A 17,195-nucleotide genomic window follows, 5' to 3' on the forward strand; every position below is an offset into this window, starting at 1 on the left:
TTTTTAAATAGCTTATTTTGTCAGTCCCAGACCTTTTCTCTTGTAACTCCATCGCCTGTCGACACAAGTGCACTACTGTTAACTGTGCTGTAGCTGCTTTAGTTAGCTAGCGGTTCTATTGGACTGGGACCACGGAGACTGTTGGGAGGCTGGTTTGACGACCGGGAATACAGTAAAGTTACCGATGTGATGTGCTGGACTCTCACTCTGGGGATGATGAAGACACAGCGGGTTACAAGTTAATTTGTAATTACACATCATCCATCCATCCCTAAGTCCACGAATAATTTTTTCCAATATTTTAGAGGCTGAAAGCAGCATTATCTGCCTTTTTTGCATGAAAAATTACTTAATCAATGCACTGATTATCAGAATAGTTGGTGATTATTTTATGTCAATCAGCTAATTGATTATTTTGCTTCAATTGACTACATTTATCATGAACGTCCACACAAAAAGAGGTGATTTTTCCTTTTAAGATTGGCATCATTGTCTTACATAACTAACTACATACGTTAATGAAAATAGCAACAGAGAAATGTGTGCACTGCAATGTGTCTACACCTATGTTTGGTCTTCAGCAGTGCAAAAAAGCTTATGATTAAATTCAGTTTGAATCTGTAATGCTGACTTTCACTTTTTTCAATTTTCTAACAGTGTTGGCATTTTATCATTCTGGGAAGTGAACATGGTGATTAATGTAAACAAGGCAATCGCATATGAAGCAACTGCTGTCCTAGTAAAAGTCATCTTCCTTTAATTTCACTAATGCCAGGAAACAGCTCAATAACTAACACTGAATGTGAAAAGTCAGGATGATAGCAACGGAAATGTTATTTTCTTGTACTTCTCCATTCACCAAAGGAGTCATTGTAAAACTAATAAAAACAGAGTAGATCTTGGGGACACAAATGGGTGAATTAAACACAACTGGAGAAAATACAACAAAATCCCAAAAGAAATTAAACTGGACATTTTGTTTTGATCAACATCTGACTGTAATGTAATCCCCTCTGTATGCTCAAGTGTCAATTTGTTAATAAACCTTTAAAATCCAATTCATCCCAGTGGGGGTGAAAAACATCCTGCCACATATTTCCTGTGTCACACTCAGTATGGTGAAAAAAAAAATTTGTTTTTTTAACAAAATACTGCTGCCAGAGATATTTTCTTAACTCGTGCTTTCTTGTTGAGTGGCCACAGTTGCTGCTGACCAGTGCTGCCAGATGCAAATTAGAGCAATACCGAACTGCGACTTTAAAATGGCTATATTTTAACAAAAATTATCGTACATACAAAAACAACCTGGGAAGTGGCCAGGACACTACACCGAACAGCAAAACTCAGCCATGTGCACCATATTACACAAAGGCTCCGGCACCTGAACAAGACGCCAACTATTATTAACTCAACACAGAATCAATCACACCTCATCCCACTATTACTCCTTCTGTTTGTACCCTTCAAAATAAAAGCCCCAGACTGTATCACTGCTGTATCAGCTTCTTGATCACTGTGGTGCTGATGTGATTAGTTGCTCTCAAACAAGGTTTTGTTGCAAAAGCCTTTGATTTAATTTGTACAATTTATTTGTGCACTACGACTCTCCTAATACTGTTTATCTGGTCTGTTATTTTTGTTGATTTGAAATTTATTTCATGGTATTCTATTTACAAACAGCAGGATGTCAGTATGGAAATTATCAAGTGAGTCAGCAATTTGGTATTGAAAGTTGTGCAAATGTGATCACAGCTCTCCAATGACATCAGAAAAACTATTTGAAACACTGGTAGTTTCTTTTAATGCCCACTTACACTTGTCTCTCTAGCGGCATATGTGGATCCACTCTCTCTCCCAGGAGAGGAGGAGTATCGCCAACCAGACGGAGCGTAGTTGATTCCGCTGTGGTCGATGTAGTGCCTGACTTGGTGAGCCTGGTCTGCTCTGTCTGCGCTCGTGAGCGCTCCCGTTCTGCTCCTTCAAACTGAACTGTGGCCAGGCAGAAAGACACAGCGGTTTAAACAAAAAAACAAAAACAAATTCAAGACACATTTCAAATGTATGTACTGAGAATGCCAGTTTACCTGCTAGAGCTTTAGAGATGTTGTCTTTCTTCCACTCCCAGGGTTGGTCGTATTCGTCAGCCGGCCTCTCGTCATCCTGAGGCAGCCGGCTCTCCCTGCTGTCTATGAGGGCAAGTCCCCCCTCCACCCTCTGAATCGGTTGTTGTGCTGGTGGAGCAGCTCGGTGGTGGTGGTGACGAGTCCTCTCCTCGTAAGGGTTATCATATAACTGGCTGCCATCTCCAGCCCCAGACCTGTTAGTCATCATGCTGTGCTGCAGTTCTACACAATAACCACAGACAGTAAATGACTTTCCACAGAGTTCAGAGTGTGACTCTGTTTATCAAAATTTGCCTAAAACTGAAAATATGGAGCCAGAAAATTACAAGTTGGAGCACTGAAAGTAAAATATGTTGAGCAAGTGTTTTATATCCTTGTCTGTTTTCTATTTTGTGATATTCAGTCAATTCTCCACCCTAAATTCCCATAAAGGGAAACAGAATTTATTGTAGAAGTGCTGGCTGTTGGCCAGACGATGCTGATTCATATCCTTCCAGTCTCTAGTCAGGATGAAAAATGAATCTCGTTGGTATACTGCCAGCTGCATACAGAGGGCAGTATGTACTAGATGGCACCTTGTCATTTAACTAACTGAAGATATGTAAAATAGTCAAGCATTCAAGTGTATAGTGAACATTAATGTAATGTCGAGTGCACAGGATGAGGGATATCACAATACCAGAAATTTAGTTGTTGATAACAGTACTGGTTAATTCCCTATCATGGTAAAAAGAAACAAATAATAAAATTCAGCCATTGTTATTTTTCTTTGTCACATAAAGTGAAAAGCTGAGCTTCTAGGACAAAAGACAAAGGGGGATAGCCTGTTAACAAGTGTTCAAAAGTGATTTCTGCAGCTCAGTTTTGAATATTATACATACATACATATATATGTGTATATATGCTGAATTCTCAGTGCAAGCAGTAATTTAATTTGCTGACATGGCGACAGACTATTATTCTGGAAATATTTAAAACACAGCATTACATTTTCATGACACAAACTGGTCAACGGTCATGAGTCAGGAGGGTACCTTGCTGCTGCAATCTATAGTTACATTATGTTAGCCTTCGTACAGTAGCCTTTAGCGCTTAGCCATTCCTAATATTGCAGTATCAGTATCAGCTGTCTCCAACAAAAATAACTGTATTGTGTAAGTCTGGACAAGGACAACAACTTGAACACTTTTGTTACATGAAAACTGAAACACTGTGTTTGAAGTGCTTCCATATCGACTCTTGTCTACTGTTTTTCTTTTTGCTGAGTTGAGGAGGAGCAGTGTTCTTCTTCTTCTGCCTTTGATATTTAAAGGCAGACTAAAACGCTTGGAAGTTTATATGCTGTCCCTGTCAGGCCAAAAAGAAGTGCATCCCAGGTGGTAGTTTATAAAAACGAGTACTGTCACACCGATTTGGCATCTTAGTATCTGTTCTTGTGACATCCTCACAAAGGATTATTCAGTTTACAATACTTTGACTTTATAAGGCAAAAGGGCCAGCAACTGATGGTAGGTGTTAAGTGTATGTGCTACTGCCTGGTGAGAATAAAAGGTCTGATAACTAACCTGAGATGATCCGTTGGGCCTCAAATGGCTCCATGTAGCTGCAGCAGTCTGTTGGTGCAGATTTGGGCTCCCAGTTTGGTCTGCCTCTTGGGTCTGGACGTACATCAAATGGGTCAGAGTAGTCTGTGTCAGCGTCCGACGCTGCTGGGGCTGAGGGAACAACCTTGGCAGGAAGAGCAGAAACAAAGAGCATCTCTTTAATATGAGAGGTGGAAAGATAAGTCTGTATGTGAGGGGGAAAAAAAGAGGAAGAAAATGAGATGAAGAGAAAACAAAGGATTGAGAATATATGGGAGAAGTGCTGAGAAAAAATTAGGTAGAAAACAGTAAACGGTTCGTACAGGTTCTTCTTGAACAGTCACAGGACTCAGGGGGACTTTACAGCGGCCAAACTCCTGAGAGTCCACTTTAATTAGTCTGTGCTTGGGAGACACCACTTTTACCTGGAACGCAACACATGTAAACAAAACATTTAATGTTGATTTAAGTCACCTCAATAATCAATGCCAATGGGAGATCAAGAATTATTTATCAATCAAGACACCGTACTTGCCTTAGAATAAAACATGCAAAAATATGCACATCTTACCTCCACGCCATTAGGCAGCACTGAACCAAATGCAGGGAAAGAGGGAAGGCTCACTGTGGCACTACAGGGGCTGAAACAGCCATTCTGGTGCTCCTTATCAGAGTGCTGATACGGGTCCTCGAAATCCAGCTCCTTTTGAGCTCTGTAGGCCCTCAAAATCTCACTCTCACTGTAATCTGGCCTCGGGGGCTGTGGAGGGTCACGCCTGGTGCCAAAGTTCAGGTAGTCCTTCAGCCACTTTGCCATGGATCTGGGAATGAGGTGACATACAGACTGTTTAAAAAAAATAGGATGGCACAATGTTGAGTTGACTGGTCAAAAAGAAAGTTAGTTTGATTCCATTTTTGTTATTTATTCATTTTTAACATTTCGGTCACGATGTACGAATTTGGGAGATATCTGCCATACAGATGTCTACCTTCTTTCGAATATAAAAACTTCACAACTACAGCTGCATGATTTGGTAAAAAAGCCCTATTGCAATTATTTTGACTGACAATGCAATTTCAATATGCAATGCTTTTAGTGGGAATTATACATTTTGCATTACAATTTTCATGTTCATGGAAAGAAAAACAACAACTATTAAAACTATGATTATGTGAAATTTATTGAGGTCTGTACCAATCAAACATGTTTTCTTTCATCTGGAGAACAAGATTTTTAGGCCAGGTCATCTATGCACCACTACAGCATGTCATGAGGCTGTTTTCTCATACATTTTTCCTTTTTCAAAAAAAATGAGATTTGGTTCTGGTACTGTGACTGGTTGATTGATTTGGATATTTTATTGCATTTGCAATTAATTGTGCTACTCAAATCCCAGGACTCTTCATTTGCTGGCATAACAATAATGAAGACATATTACATTTTGGATAGTGGAATCAGCGAACTTTAACAATTTTGAAATCAACTGATTCAAAATCATGATAGCTTGCAGCTAATTTTCTTTGCTATCAAATATTTGATTAATTGACTAATCATTGCAGTTTGAAAAAAAAAATATGGTTTCGCTTTTGAGGTGAACTGTCCCTTTAAATAGTTTAGTTTCTTTCCTCTTTTGACTGTTTCTTGTGCTGCTATTAAACACAAATATTTCTCATCTGGGGATCACTGAATTCTTATGGGTGAATGGACCAAGAAATAAAGTTGCTGACATTAGGTTGTATATGTATCACTGAGAAAAAGTAACGCATTAAGCAGCCAAATGGGGAAACTGTTGTAAATGTGTCTATGCATTAAGTCTTTCAAGTAAAGCAGACCACTAATCACCATGAGTTTTTTGTTTATGTTAGCTCAAATGAACTTGGCTGAGTTGTTAAATCCCCTGAGGAACTGACTATGCCCTGAGGAAAAAAGGTGTTGATATAAATCAACAGGTCCAGTGAAGATCATTTTTTCCAGCTTTGTAAGGTTAACATTGATGAAGTGAAGCTTAAAGTAGGTTTTGTCAACAGGCATAAAAGCTAGCCTGCATGCTAAGTCAGCAAATCACTGGAACCAATGACAATAGCTAGTTAGCATTAGAGGGTAAATAAGAGGATTTCAATCAATCACTTATTCACAACAATAGATTAAAGAAAATATTTCCTTCAAAACTATCAGCACCGAGCTAAATAGTTGGCCAATATTACTGTTATGTTATTTCTTTAAAAAAGTAAAAGGTTAAAGTCACGTATGTCGTACAATTGATTGTGACCGCTCTGTAAATCTGCCAAAGCTAAGTTAGCCAAGTTAGCTAACATCGCCAGCCGTTAACGTAACTAACTGCTAACGTTACTTCTTTAAATCTCACCCTCTTTCTTGGCATTGACGGCTTCCCGTTCCAGTTATGTCCTCCAGGTTACCATCCAGCGTTTCGTTCGGCGTTATCAGGCCTAAAAATAAAACACTGTTATCCGTGAAATCCGTCCAGCTTTCGGAGCCAAGCAGGTCAGTCAGCTAATGTTAGCTGGACCAGACCAGACTGAGGAGCAGACTGTCTCCACACAGACACAACACTCACTGGCACAGCGTACTGGTTTAAAGGGGAACACGGAGACGTGTTTTTGGTCGGCCGACATTTAAAACTCAACAAAGTGAGCATTATGACTGCTGCTAAATGCACAGATAGAATCCTTTGTCTCACAGATGCAGCTCCGGTATTGTGAAAAATTCAATTATTTATATGATAATATAATATATATGATTTAATCTATCATTTAAAAAAGCCCTCAACTTTGCACACGACTACATATCTGTAGTGTATTATAGTATACTATATTGTGTATTATATGGATATTCTCTATATCAGTGTTTTCCAAACTTTTTTCCTAGGGACCCGCTTTTTAAAACTGACAGACCATTGCAACCCAAAACACAATAAGTATTGATCAATAAATTCTGGGAAAAGTTCATTTGTGTATAAATGAATATTCCTGGACATCTTTACTGCCTTTTCCACACCCTGTATTATCTTGACACTTTATTGAAAACACATCCACAACTTAAAACTTTATAAATGAGAGATAAATTCATGTAAGCTGATTTAACAGGCCAAAACAATCTAGGACATTTTAGCGTCTTCTCTCTAACATAATGTGACTAAATGGCACAAGTTCTGTGTGTCTCCAAGGGCCAAACAAATAAATTCGAATAATTCAAAACCAGTGTCTCTTTCCAGAAATCATGACCTAGTAATTCAAGAAAATTCAGACTTTGTCGTTTTTTCTAGTAGAAAGAAACTAGTAGTTCCAGTAGATTCTACTGCAGAAAGAAAGTCGATCCTATATGAAACTGCTCACAACAAAGTCTGTGGATTATTTTGAGCAACCAGGTCAGGATTTAAGCAAAGAGACACTGCTTTAGAATTTTTCAAATAGATTTTTTTGGTGCTTGGAGCATCACATTACTTGTGCCATTTAGCCCCATTATATATGAGAGGAGGTAGAAATATCTATGGCTGATATCTCCCAAACAGCACTATAGGCCAGGGGAAAAACATGTATTTTTAATTTTGGGGGTGAACTGCCCCTTTAAGATGTGTTAAGCAGCAACATTTATTATTTAAACCAAACCAGTGTTAGATTATGTAACTCTGAGAAAAAAATAGCCCTGTTGACATGATGCCAAACAGGTAGATAATGATGGCCAGAGCTATTTATTAGGTCTTTTCAGTGCAATTCGGATTTTTGAGGGCACAGCTAAAACAGAAGATATAGTTCATAAAACCACTTAGCTGCAACGTAAAAGGGCATGACAGTGTTAATGTAAACATTAATAATGTATAATCTTATGTTGAAGAGACTGTTCACCTCAAATTCAAAAATAGATATTTTTCGTCCTGGCCTGTATGCCATGCTATGCTGCCTCTTTCAAGAAATCACGATCCAATGATCACTCAAAATAATCCACAGATATTGATGTGAGTACTTCCATGTCATCATTTTAAATGTTTTTCTTTTTGTTTTGGCATTTTGAGCTCTGCAAGCCAAGTGCCACCCGGTTCAATTACACTAGAGAGAAGGCAGACATCTCTACAGCTGATATTTCAAAACTCTGCAGCTCACACCGTAACAATCTACATGTATGAGCACTACAGGAGGAAAAAAAAAAAGATTTTTGGGTGAGCAATCCCTTTAAGTCTTTTGAAGTCTTCTCAGTGCAATATAAGTCTTGAAGGACACCGCTAAAACAGAAGATCTAGTTTATATAATCCCTAAACTGCAAGAGAGCTTCTGATAACAGAACAAGACATTATAGGGTTAACGCAAATATTAACAGTTATATAAAATAAAAACTCTTGCATGTGGCCCTTTGCTGCACGGCATGCAGTTAACCCAAAAACCAAAAATACATATTTTCCCCCTGACCTGTACTGCTGTTTATCCATCTAGATTTTTTTGTGTGTATGAGTGGAAGCGTTTTAAAAAGGCTCGTGGATTATTTTGACTGACCAGGTCATGATTTTTGGAAAGAGACACATTTTGGGGTGAACTGTCCCTTTAACATTTATAGGTTAATACATAAAGACAGGCGGTCCAAGATGTCAAAACATGTCAAGGATTATAGTTGAAGTAAAAACAAATTTTAATAAACACAAAAATATACACTTGATATTTTCCCAGGGCAAATTTGCATCACAAATATTCAAACATTAGCAATTTTTCTGGATTAAACTCTCAGTAGCAACAGGTGGAACCAGCTGAGGAATGATTTATGTTTCACTGAGTTTCGCCAGCAGACAATATAATTCCTGCCATCAGCACATTGACTTATTATCAGTCTTTGCAGGACAGACCCACAAACTGGTCTACAGATGACTTTGATTTTTGTGCTGCGTTACAAAAAGTTCCTCTCATTAAATTCCTTTTTCCATCATGTATACAATTTCTGTGTCAGTCACTAAAATCCATCCCCAAGCATCTTCATCTTCCTTTCATTCGCTGTCATTGCTGTCACTGTCTGAATACGCCCCCAGCAGGCTGAGAGATGATGAACCGTTTTGTGCGGTGACAGGTGCAGAGGCTTTGTTAGAGGCAGCCGTAGACGCTTTTGAATCTGAAACACAGGACATACAATGACTGTGACTTCAAAATCATAGCGAAGGACGTGAAAAAGCAGCAAAGACAAAGAAAATAGAAAGCCTAAGCGTACAAAAATCTAATTTTCTCATGAAGACACAAAGGACAAATGTTTGTTGAGAGATTAAATGAATGAAATGAACTAATGTCTAAGAGTTCAGAAGAGTCAGGCTGTACAAGGCTTTCATATAAACAGTAAAAGATCCTGGTGTTGTTACCTGTTTGTGATGAAGGAGCAGCAGTGGTCGCCACTGGACTGGGCTTGCTGACAGTCGCTGCTGGTTTCTTTCGCACAACCAGAGACCCTAGCGCTCCTCCACCGCCCAGCGTCCCCACACTCTTCTCCCAGCTCTCCACCTTGGCCCTCTTCACTCCTCCAGCTGAAGTTCCCTGTAGAAACACACAGCATGAGACAATCCATGATTGTTTTTTTTGGTATTTGCATTTCTGTTAGAGGGACTTTTTAAAGACATTTTACACTTTGGACTGCATTTTAACACTTTAATTTATCATAATGCTGCAATACCATGCCATTAAAACTTAACATATTGTATCTTATCAAAGTCCTACACCATATAAGGAAAAAAAGGTTACCTGCATGGTATGTTACTCATCCTGCAAAGGTTTGATCTTTTTGTGTGGCGACAATAAAGGACACATTCCTTTATTAAAAACATACAGAAGAGTAATAGGGCCAGGCATAAGGAAACAAAATGAGAGGAGCAAGATTTTCTTTATTTTGCATTTTGAGGTAAAATGCCTGTGCCTGGCTCTAATACTCTTCCATAACCACACAAGCATTTTAAGGTTACAAAAATACGGTTTTCATTAAATTTGTTCAGCGTGTTTTCCGTAATATCACAGATTTCATTGTTAGTAGTGATGTCTATCATTCCCATGTGAGATTTAAAGGAAACCTTTCATGCAATCCAACATTACTGTTTGTAATTTTGCAACATTAACGTCAGTCTCACTGTTTATTTCTCATTCTCCTGAAGTTACATACTTACTGCTAATGCAAATCCAGCCTTTCATCCTGCTGCTAGTTCATATTAAAAGTGTTCAACTGGTGAACCACAGGGGAACTTTTACGGTGAAACAGTTACTGGAAATGCAACACATCTACCACCAAGGTTAGCACCGACAGCGATAGTCTAGCAAAAATATGTCTACAAAACAAGAAATGGCTCTTTTCAGTTTTCAGGCACCACTTGAAAGAAGATCATTTTGAAAATTACAGGAACAAGAGAGAGAAGCCAGAGTGAGCACAACGAGCTGCTAGATGAAGAGTTGCAGGATTGAAACTTTAAAACCTCAAATTTACAATTTAGCAACACTTGGCAAATGTCATTTGAAATCAATTTCAACGCATTAGAAATAGGCGGAAGATACTGAAGCTCCGAAGCTTGTTTCACTCCTCTGAAGCTCGGTGTTTCAATCCGTTGTGCTGGAGCTTGTGTCGAATGAAGAATATCACATGACTGATAATGACCGAAGCTTCAAATGTCACTGGTGCTAATTTTTGGGGCCTTTTGCCTTTACTGAGATAGGACAGCTGAAGATATGGCAGGAAAAGGGGCAGAGAGAGAGAGAGGGGACGACACGCAACAAATGGGCCACAGGCAGGAATCGAACTGGCAGCCGCTGCAGACGACTGACAGCCCCAACACATGGTGCGCACGCTCCACCAACCGAGCCACAGGGGTGTGGTTTTGAAAGTTTTAAAGCTAAACTGTGGTTTGGACATTAGTGGGATTTTGATGGCAAAATTATTTTACAGATAGGCTTGTTGGACAATGCATAATTATTTTTACAGCAACATGTTGCACACTAACATCTTTATTTAAACACAGTATATGTAGGTCACATCAAAACAATAACAAAAGACATAGATGCGCTACCTCATGATCTCATCAGGCTATCTGACATGACTCATCCATGAGCAGAACTGGTCATGGATGACATGATGCAATTATGTGTCATGTTATGTTTAGTCACGTTTGCTGACTTTCTTCCACAGTCTTTGATATATCCAGGGTTCCTAAACCTTTTCCAAAGTCTAATTCAAGCCTATTCAAGCATTTTTAACTTTTTCCAGCACCTTACAGCTGTGTAAATGATATGTTTTATATATACTCAAAATGATTAGGCCCTATGTCATTTCTTCATCACATTAAATCAGATGTCATTGTTCTCTAAACAACCAAAATTATGTTTTGAGATACATTTCTACAGACTGGTGACAAAAAAAGAAAATGTGACAAAGTTTCAGGTTTTAAAGTGTGTCATCTGTCTGTAAGTAGACTTGGCATATATAACATGGAGCCAATAAACTAAACAAAAACTAGTCAAAAAACTTCAATTTCAATGAAACGGTTTCCATTTTTCCTTTTCATTATCATTGAAAGAACAACCTCCTGACATGTTGTCGTCTGTTAGCTTCCCACTTGCTGTTCCATTAAGAGGGCACATGTCAAAAAACACTGACAGATTACAATAAGCGCAGCCACACGTGCAGAGCGCCAAGAAAGGCTCGAACGGAGCGGTCTTCATTTTGTTCAAAAGGCAAAAGCAATTAGATTCTCTCTTTTATGTCTTTATCTAAAAAGCAAACTCTTTAGTCAGAGACTGACTTATTATAAGTCATGCAATTACAATTTCAAGTACTTTATTCAAAACCCTGGCACTTTTTCAAACCCTGAAAACACAATGTTAAGATTCAAGAGTTTTCAACGATTTCTAGCACTCACGAGAACCCCGTGTATATGATGTATCCTGTGTTTTCCCAGAAATTAAAGCAACTAGTAGGAAATGTACCATTACCTTGACTAAATTACAGATTTCTTTGGGTTTGAACATTGTTGGAAACATTTGATATAATGTAAGTATACAACTCAACAAAATGTAACATTTTTTGACTTTTTAATAAGGAAATGTTACAAGTTGAAGCTTTAATGTATCACTTCTGAACCAAAATGTTCAGATTTAATAACATGCAGGCCTCTTGGACTTTTATAGCACACATGTGACCAAAACTATTAAAATCAGCGAGGTGTGGTGGTGCTTCAGCCCCAGTTTGATCGCCTGCTATAAGTTTTACAAACCACCAGGTGTCACTGTGTTTGCTGAGTCTGAGGCCCCGAGGCCCCAAACCTTCATAACGCTTCATCTGTCCATCACGACAAGGCACTGAGTAAGACACACAATTTGCTAAATGTGAGAGATGATACGTACCTGTGCCTCTGTGGGTTTGTCAGTGGTGAGGATGTCTGTTGGTTTGTCTGTGCTGGATTTATTTGACCTGGAGCTGCTGCTCTCCTCTTCCTTCTCTGAGTCAGAGTCGGAGTCTCTGAGTCTTTTCACGAGGGCTCGATCCAACATCTCTCTGAGAAACAGATTTAACGCATTCAGATTTAATTGGGTTTTTGATGAATATTGCTCAGAGTTCACACTGATTACCAAAAATAATACACATGACAAATAAAGGCTTAAAGCTTAGATTAATGGGATAATAGTTTGGATCATTTATTGTTGGGTAGAGGAGCAGCAGCACGGAGGCTAAGCAATGAACTGCTGTCAGCTGCAGAACGTATTTCAGCCAGCTGAGTAAGGTCCACTTAAAAAAAAAATAACATCAGTTTAAGGGTACATTATATTTAGAATATTTTCATCACTTTACCTTGTTGTCAGACAGCTGTTTTGGATGTGAAACCGCTGTTATTTAATCCAACAATACTCCTCGGGTAAAATCAGTAATTTTACCTCACAAAACACAGCAGTCACTGGTCTACTGCTGCCTTTGCTTGTGTTACTGTATGACTTCAGTGTTTTAAAAGGGTAGTTTGGATTCACCAAACTCACACAATTATGCAAACTAACATATAGATTCAGCAGTAGACAGCAACTCCTGTGTTCTGTGAGGTAAATTACTGATTGTGGTTGCTTTGGCGAGAGCAATATCTGTCCTATATAACTGTGGTTTCAGGTTAGAAAATGCTTTCTGATGGCAAAGTAAAGTTGTCAAAATACAGCAAACACACAATAAACATCTAATACAACCTCACATTAAATAATAGTATCCCTTTAAAGTTAAAAAATACCTCTGTTTATTTACCCTTTATCTACTTCACTTACTTTGTCTCCCGCTCATCCTCCTCTTTCTCCCTTTCCCTCTCCATCTTCTCCAGCTCTCTGTACCGGTCGATCATTCCCTCAAAGTCCACCTGAGCCTGCCTCTGGTTCAGCTCCTTCAGCTCCTGCAGGTTCTCCAGAACCTCCATCTCCATCTTGGAATCCTTTGTTCGGTTCTCCAACACCTGGCAGAGGATTGGGAAGTCATTAACTCTTCGTTCCTACGGTCAGTTAATATAATAAAAGTGCATGATATTTAAACACTGACCTTCATGGGGTTGTTCAGTTCCTCTTCCTCCCTCTCCTGTTGGATCCTCTTCTCCTCCTCCTCAATCAGTTTCTCAGCCTGGAAGTTTCGCGTTGCTCCATGTTCCATTGCGTAGTCTGTGTTCTCTGGGTCGGTCTGTAGTCACAACATGAAAGCGAGAGAAATATTTTTATGCCTAATGCTGAGGGCTGAAGATATCTTTCAGAAAATAGCAAAGACATATTTGTATTTTTATCTTTAGAGCTCTTGTTTTTGTCTCATTTCACTAAATATCACTGTGATGATCAGAATATTCAATATTCTTACCTTAAAGGTAATCTCAGCGAGACATCGAGTACATTTGATGTAGAAGCGGAAGATGGGCAGTCCCATGTAAAGCTCATTCTGAACGGTTTCTTTGCGGGCATTGAACTTCTTCCCCTTGTAGATGTACTCGCCACATGTTTTACACCTGCAAACATGCAAAGAAGCAACACTGATGACACCACAGTCTCATGACTCATTTACAGAGGCCTTTGTTAATAAGAGGAGCCCTGGTCCTACAACCAAAGTAAAAAATAAAAAAAAAACAGTTTTTGCCTTCAAATGAAACAAGCCAGTCAGCGACAATCTGAAATAAAACATTATCCATTTATCAAGAGAGCTCTACAGGAGCATTTACTAGATTAGTTTTTTATATAAAGAATATTTCCCATGTTATTACACTGAAGTACAAATAAACAAAAAAAATGTCAAAGCCAAAATACCACCTAGTGCAACCTCCCTTCACTATACTAGATGTTTAAAACTAGATCCAGAATTAGAGATAAACCGATGACCACGGCTGATTACTGACCAATTGTCACAGATATATTAGAGTCTCTGTACATATTGACTAAAGAGAAACATGAAATGTTTGTACAAAAATGCCAAGGACATCTTTGATATCATTTATAAGTAGTTCAAATTACATAGTTTGTCCGCTGGTAAGTGGACAAGTTTATTCTTGATCACAATTCTTTTAAAAATTTAAGGAAACCTTATTAAAAATTTCATCTGTATATTTACACTGGTGTCCAAACCACAGAAACAACATGACTTAACAAGGATAGGCATTAATATTTTAAAGCACTGGTCCCATGGAACTAAATCTCTGTGTTTGGTGGCTAAAGTACATTTTTGGTGGTCCGAATGCAAACTTATGTTAATACAGAAAAGGCAATGTAACACAACCTTCCTTAACTGTGACGCTTGTGTTGTCCACATTTCCTATGACTTGTGGTGTGGTGTTTCCTGAAGACACTGTTTTCAGTGAAGAACGTGCTAGACCTGTCAGCTAGTTGAGTAAACTGGCGGTATGCACTGCAGTACATTACGTCCTTGCATGCGTTATATTCCAGACACTCCAAAATTTTCATTGCCCCTTTGTTTTTTTTTCATAGTTTCCCTTTTTGTTGCTGGTTCTTCTGTAAGGATCACGGTAGCAGCTTAGGTAGGCTCAGTAAACCCACACCTTAGTAGCCCCGACATATCTAACATGTGAGGAAGAGTACTATTTACTGTTTTCACACAATGCTGAACTAAAAGGTGTGAACGAATCAGGATGTTTGTAGAACTGCAACAGTGTCGGACCTACATGGAATATTTGATGGCCACTTTTTGTGGCCATGGACCACTGTTAATGCCACACCATGGTCAGCATGTTCAGATTAGGTTTTAAAAGTGAAAATGGGTGACTAACACACAATTGTGGATGACATTTAGATAATCGAAGAACTGCTTCACCCAACTCACCATCTTTGTCCTCACTTGTTTTCTGTACTGGACAGACAACGTTAATGGAAGCTTATTTTCTCAAACAATCAAGAATAGAGGTGCCTCCATCATCATCTCTGAACCACTTTTCAGTTCATATATGATACTAGGCATGCAGATTACTGGCAGCCCTGAGATCCCTAATGTTTACGTGATAACTGCATCACATTGTTTATATTTGAGCATTGAAAACAACTCTTTTAACCCTGTAATGACAACTACAACCTCTGTTATTGAGTGGCAATAAAAGAAAATAGCAGAGTGTTTGAAACACACTGACATACACGGATAAAACAGACATAACGTTACCTCATATTGAATGGAGCCATCAATCTGACCACATATTGACGATCTTTGGGGAGTTTAAGTTTTGGGATTTTAGACGGATCAAAATCCGGGGGGTAGTATTTCTGTGGAGGAACAAAACACAGATGTGAGCTGAAACTAACAGTAACGATCGTAATAAAAACTTAATAACAACAACAAAGAAGTCTTAGCTATCACAAAATATACTAATACCAACATTAGCTTCGAAGCTAAGGTTAGCATGCTTAGTTTCTCTAATAGCTCATGCGCTACGGCTAATCGTTTTAAACGGTGCTAACAGACGCGCACCGTAGCGTCCACATACTTACATTCAACACTTTTCTTTCGGACATTGTTGCTTTTCCTGGAAACCCAACGTACAGAGAGACACGAAATACTTGAAGGACTCAAACTAGCTCAGCATGGCAGTATACTAAACTTCCGGGGTGGTGTGTAAAAGGGAACCATCGATTTGCAAAACTCTCGCGAGATTTGTACACATTGTTTTAAAATGTCTAGATTATGGAAACTAATTGTTTTATAATGTGACACCGCCGTGTTTGAGATTTGTGCAAATTTGGGGACAAAAACATCCGGTTTAGGAATGATCGTGGTTTGGACTAAATTTTCACTACCGCGAGATCTCTCGCGGGCCTGGGGTTTCTTTCTACAAATGACAGCTTCCTGTTGTTTCATTTAGTTTTGACGTACTGAAAAATATGCTGCTGCCCCCCTGTGGAAGAAGTGAGTAGGACTACCGACAAAAATCCTGAAGACATCAACCACAACATAATAAAGTAAAACAAGGATATAATCAGACGAATACTGAAAATTACAGGGGAGATAGTTTACAAAATGCTTTGAAAAACAAAGCAAGATACCCATATTTACAGAGAGCCAAGGGAGCTGTGCCAAATCTGTTAAAATATAGCTATTTTTTTCTTTTGTATTGTTTGCTTGTTTCTTTGTTTTTGTCAGTTTAAATATTTTATTTTGTCTTGTACTTTTTCTTTTTTTTCTGTAGTTTGAGCTTAAATATTTGTAAAAATATTTGAGAGAGTAATGATGAGAACAGTCTGTGGAGTACAAACTGACTGGTTTATGAAACACTCTCAATAAAAACAGTTTCAAAATAGTTTGCTAGCTGCTTTGAAAATGAAATCTTAGTATCCTTGAGCTGGCTGGAGCAGGGCTTTTCTGTGTGGAGTTTGCACGTTCACCTCGTGTCTCCATGGGTTCTCTCCAGGTACTCTGACATCCTCCCACTGTTGAAAGACATGCAGGTTCACAGCTTAATTGGTGGCTCTAAATTGCCCATAAATTTTCTCTAAATTGCACATATACAAATGCACATGAGTAGTCTGTCAAACACCCCCAAACCAGACCTTATAAGATATATTTTTCCCACTGCTTTTACTCAGCCTGAGTGAGTTGCAGGCTTTCCCCTCCTTTTGCTGTCTGGTCTCCTTTTCTGTGGAGGAGCTTGTGATTGACCCGGAGGAGTGGCCTCTCAGGGGTGACGTGAATTGTCAGTGACATGGACTCTCTAACAGGGTCGGTGTTTAAACAATAAGCCTGCCAGCTACACATGCATTTACATCGCTTAGGGGGTGGTTAAGGTTATTCCCACAAGAGGAAATTGGATCCCGATTACAGATTGGTGTCAGTGTGGGTTAACCTGCAGGTCTGATTTTAGCTTTATTGAACAGAGGTGACAGGAGGTGTGAGAGGCAGAATAGATTAGCAGAAAAACATGGGAGACAAAAAGGGTTGTGTTTACAACCAGTAGTTAAGAACAGCCTATGTTTTAGATCAAACCTAACAGTGTGCAATGTCCTTTCTGTGATGGATTTGACA

The 17,195-nt window shown here is 38.8% G+C and overlaps 2 protein-coding genes across 3 annotated transcripts in view; both read right to left on the reverse strand.

Annotated features, from left to right (window-relative positions):
* Positions 1-6,262, reverse strand: part of shda (Src homology 2 domain containing transforming protein D, a) — an 11,010-nt gene extending 4,748 nt beyond the window's left edge. For both annotated transcript variants that reach the window (XM_084742836.1, XM_084742835.1), the window contains exons 1-6: positions 6,073-6,262; positions 4,278-4,527; positions 4,030-4,131; positions 3,689-3,851; positions 2,085-2,345; positions 1,815-1,989 (exon numbers count right to left, since the gene is read on the reverse strand). In XM_084742836.1, coding sequence (XP_084598962.1) covers positions 1,815-1,989; positions 2,085-2,345; positions 3,689-3,851; positions 4,030-4,131; positions 4,278-4,523 — 947 coding nt within the window. In that variant the 5' untranslated portion in view covers positions 4,524-4,527; positions 6,073-6,262. The remainder of the gene's footprint in view (positions 1-1,814; positions 1,990-2,084; positions 2,346-3,688; positions 3,852-4,029; positions 4,132-4,277; positions 4,528-6,072) is intronic.
* Positions 6,263-8,321: 2,059 nt separating this feature from the next.
* On the reverse strand, positions 8,322-15,963 carry yju2 (YJU2 splicing factor homolog). The gene is made up of 8 exons (XM_084742262.1): positions 15,668-15,963; positions 15,342-15,442; positions 13,545-13,689; positions 13,239-13,373; positions 12,974-13,155; positions 12,074-12,224; positions 9,058-9,229; positions 8,322-8,816 (listed from the first exon to the last, which is right to left on the reverse strand). Exons 1-8 carry the CDS (start codon positions 15,689-15,691, stop codon positions 8,695-8,697), a joined length of 1,032 nt encoding a protein of 343 aa, XP_084598388.1. The 5' UTR covers positions 15,692-15,963; the 3' UTR covers positions 8,322-8,694.
* Between the last annotated feature and the right edge of the window lie 1,232 nt (positions 15,964-17,195).

Source organism: Lutjanus erythropterus, chromosome 18, assembly GCF_056507025.1.
Source record: "Lutjanus erythropterus isolate fLutEry1 chromosome 18, fLutEry1.hap2, whole genome shotgun sequence".
NCBI lineage: Eukaryota > Metazoa > Chordata > Actinopteri > Lutjaniformes > Lutjanidae > Lutjanus > Lutjanus erythropterus.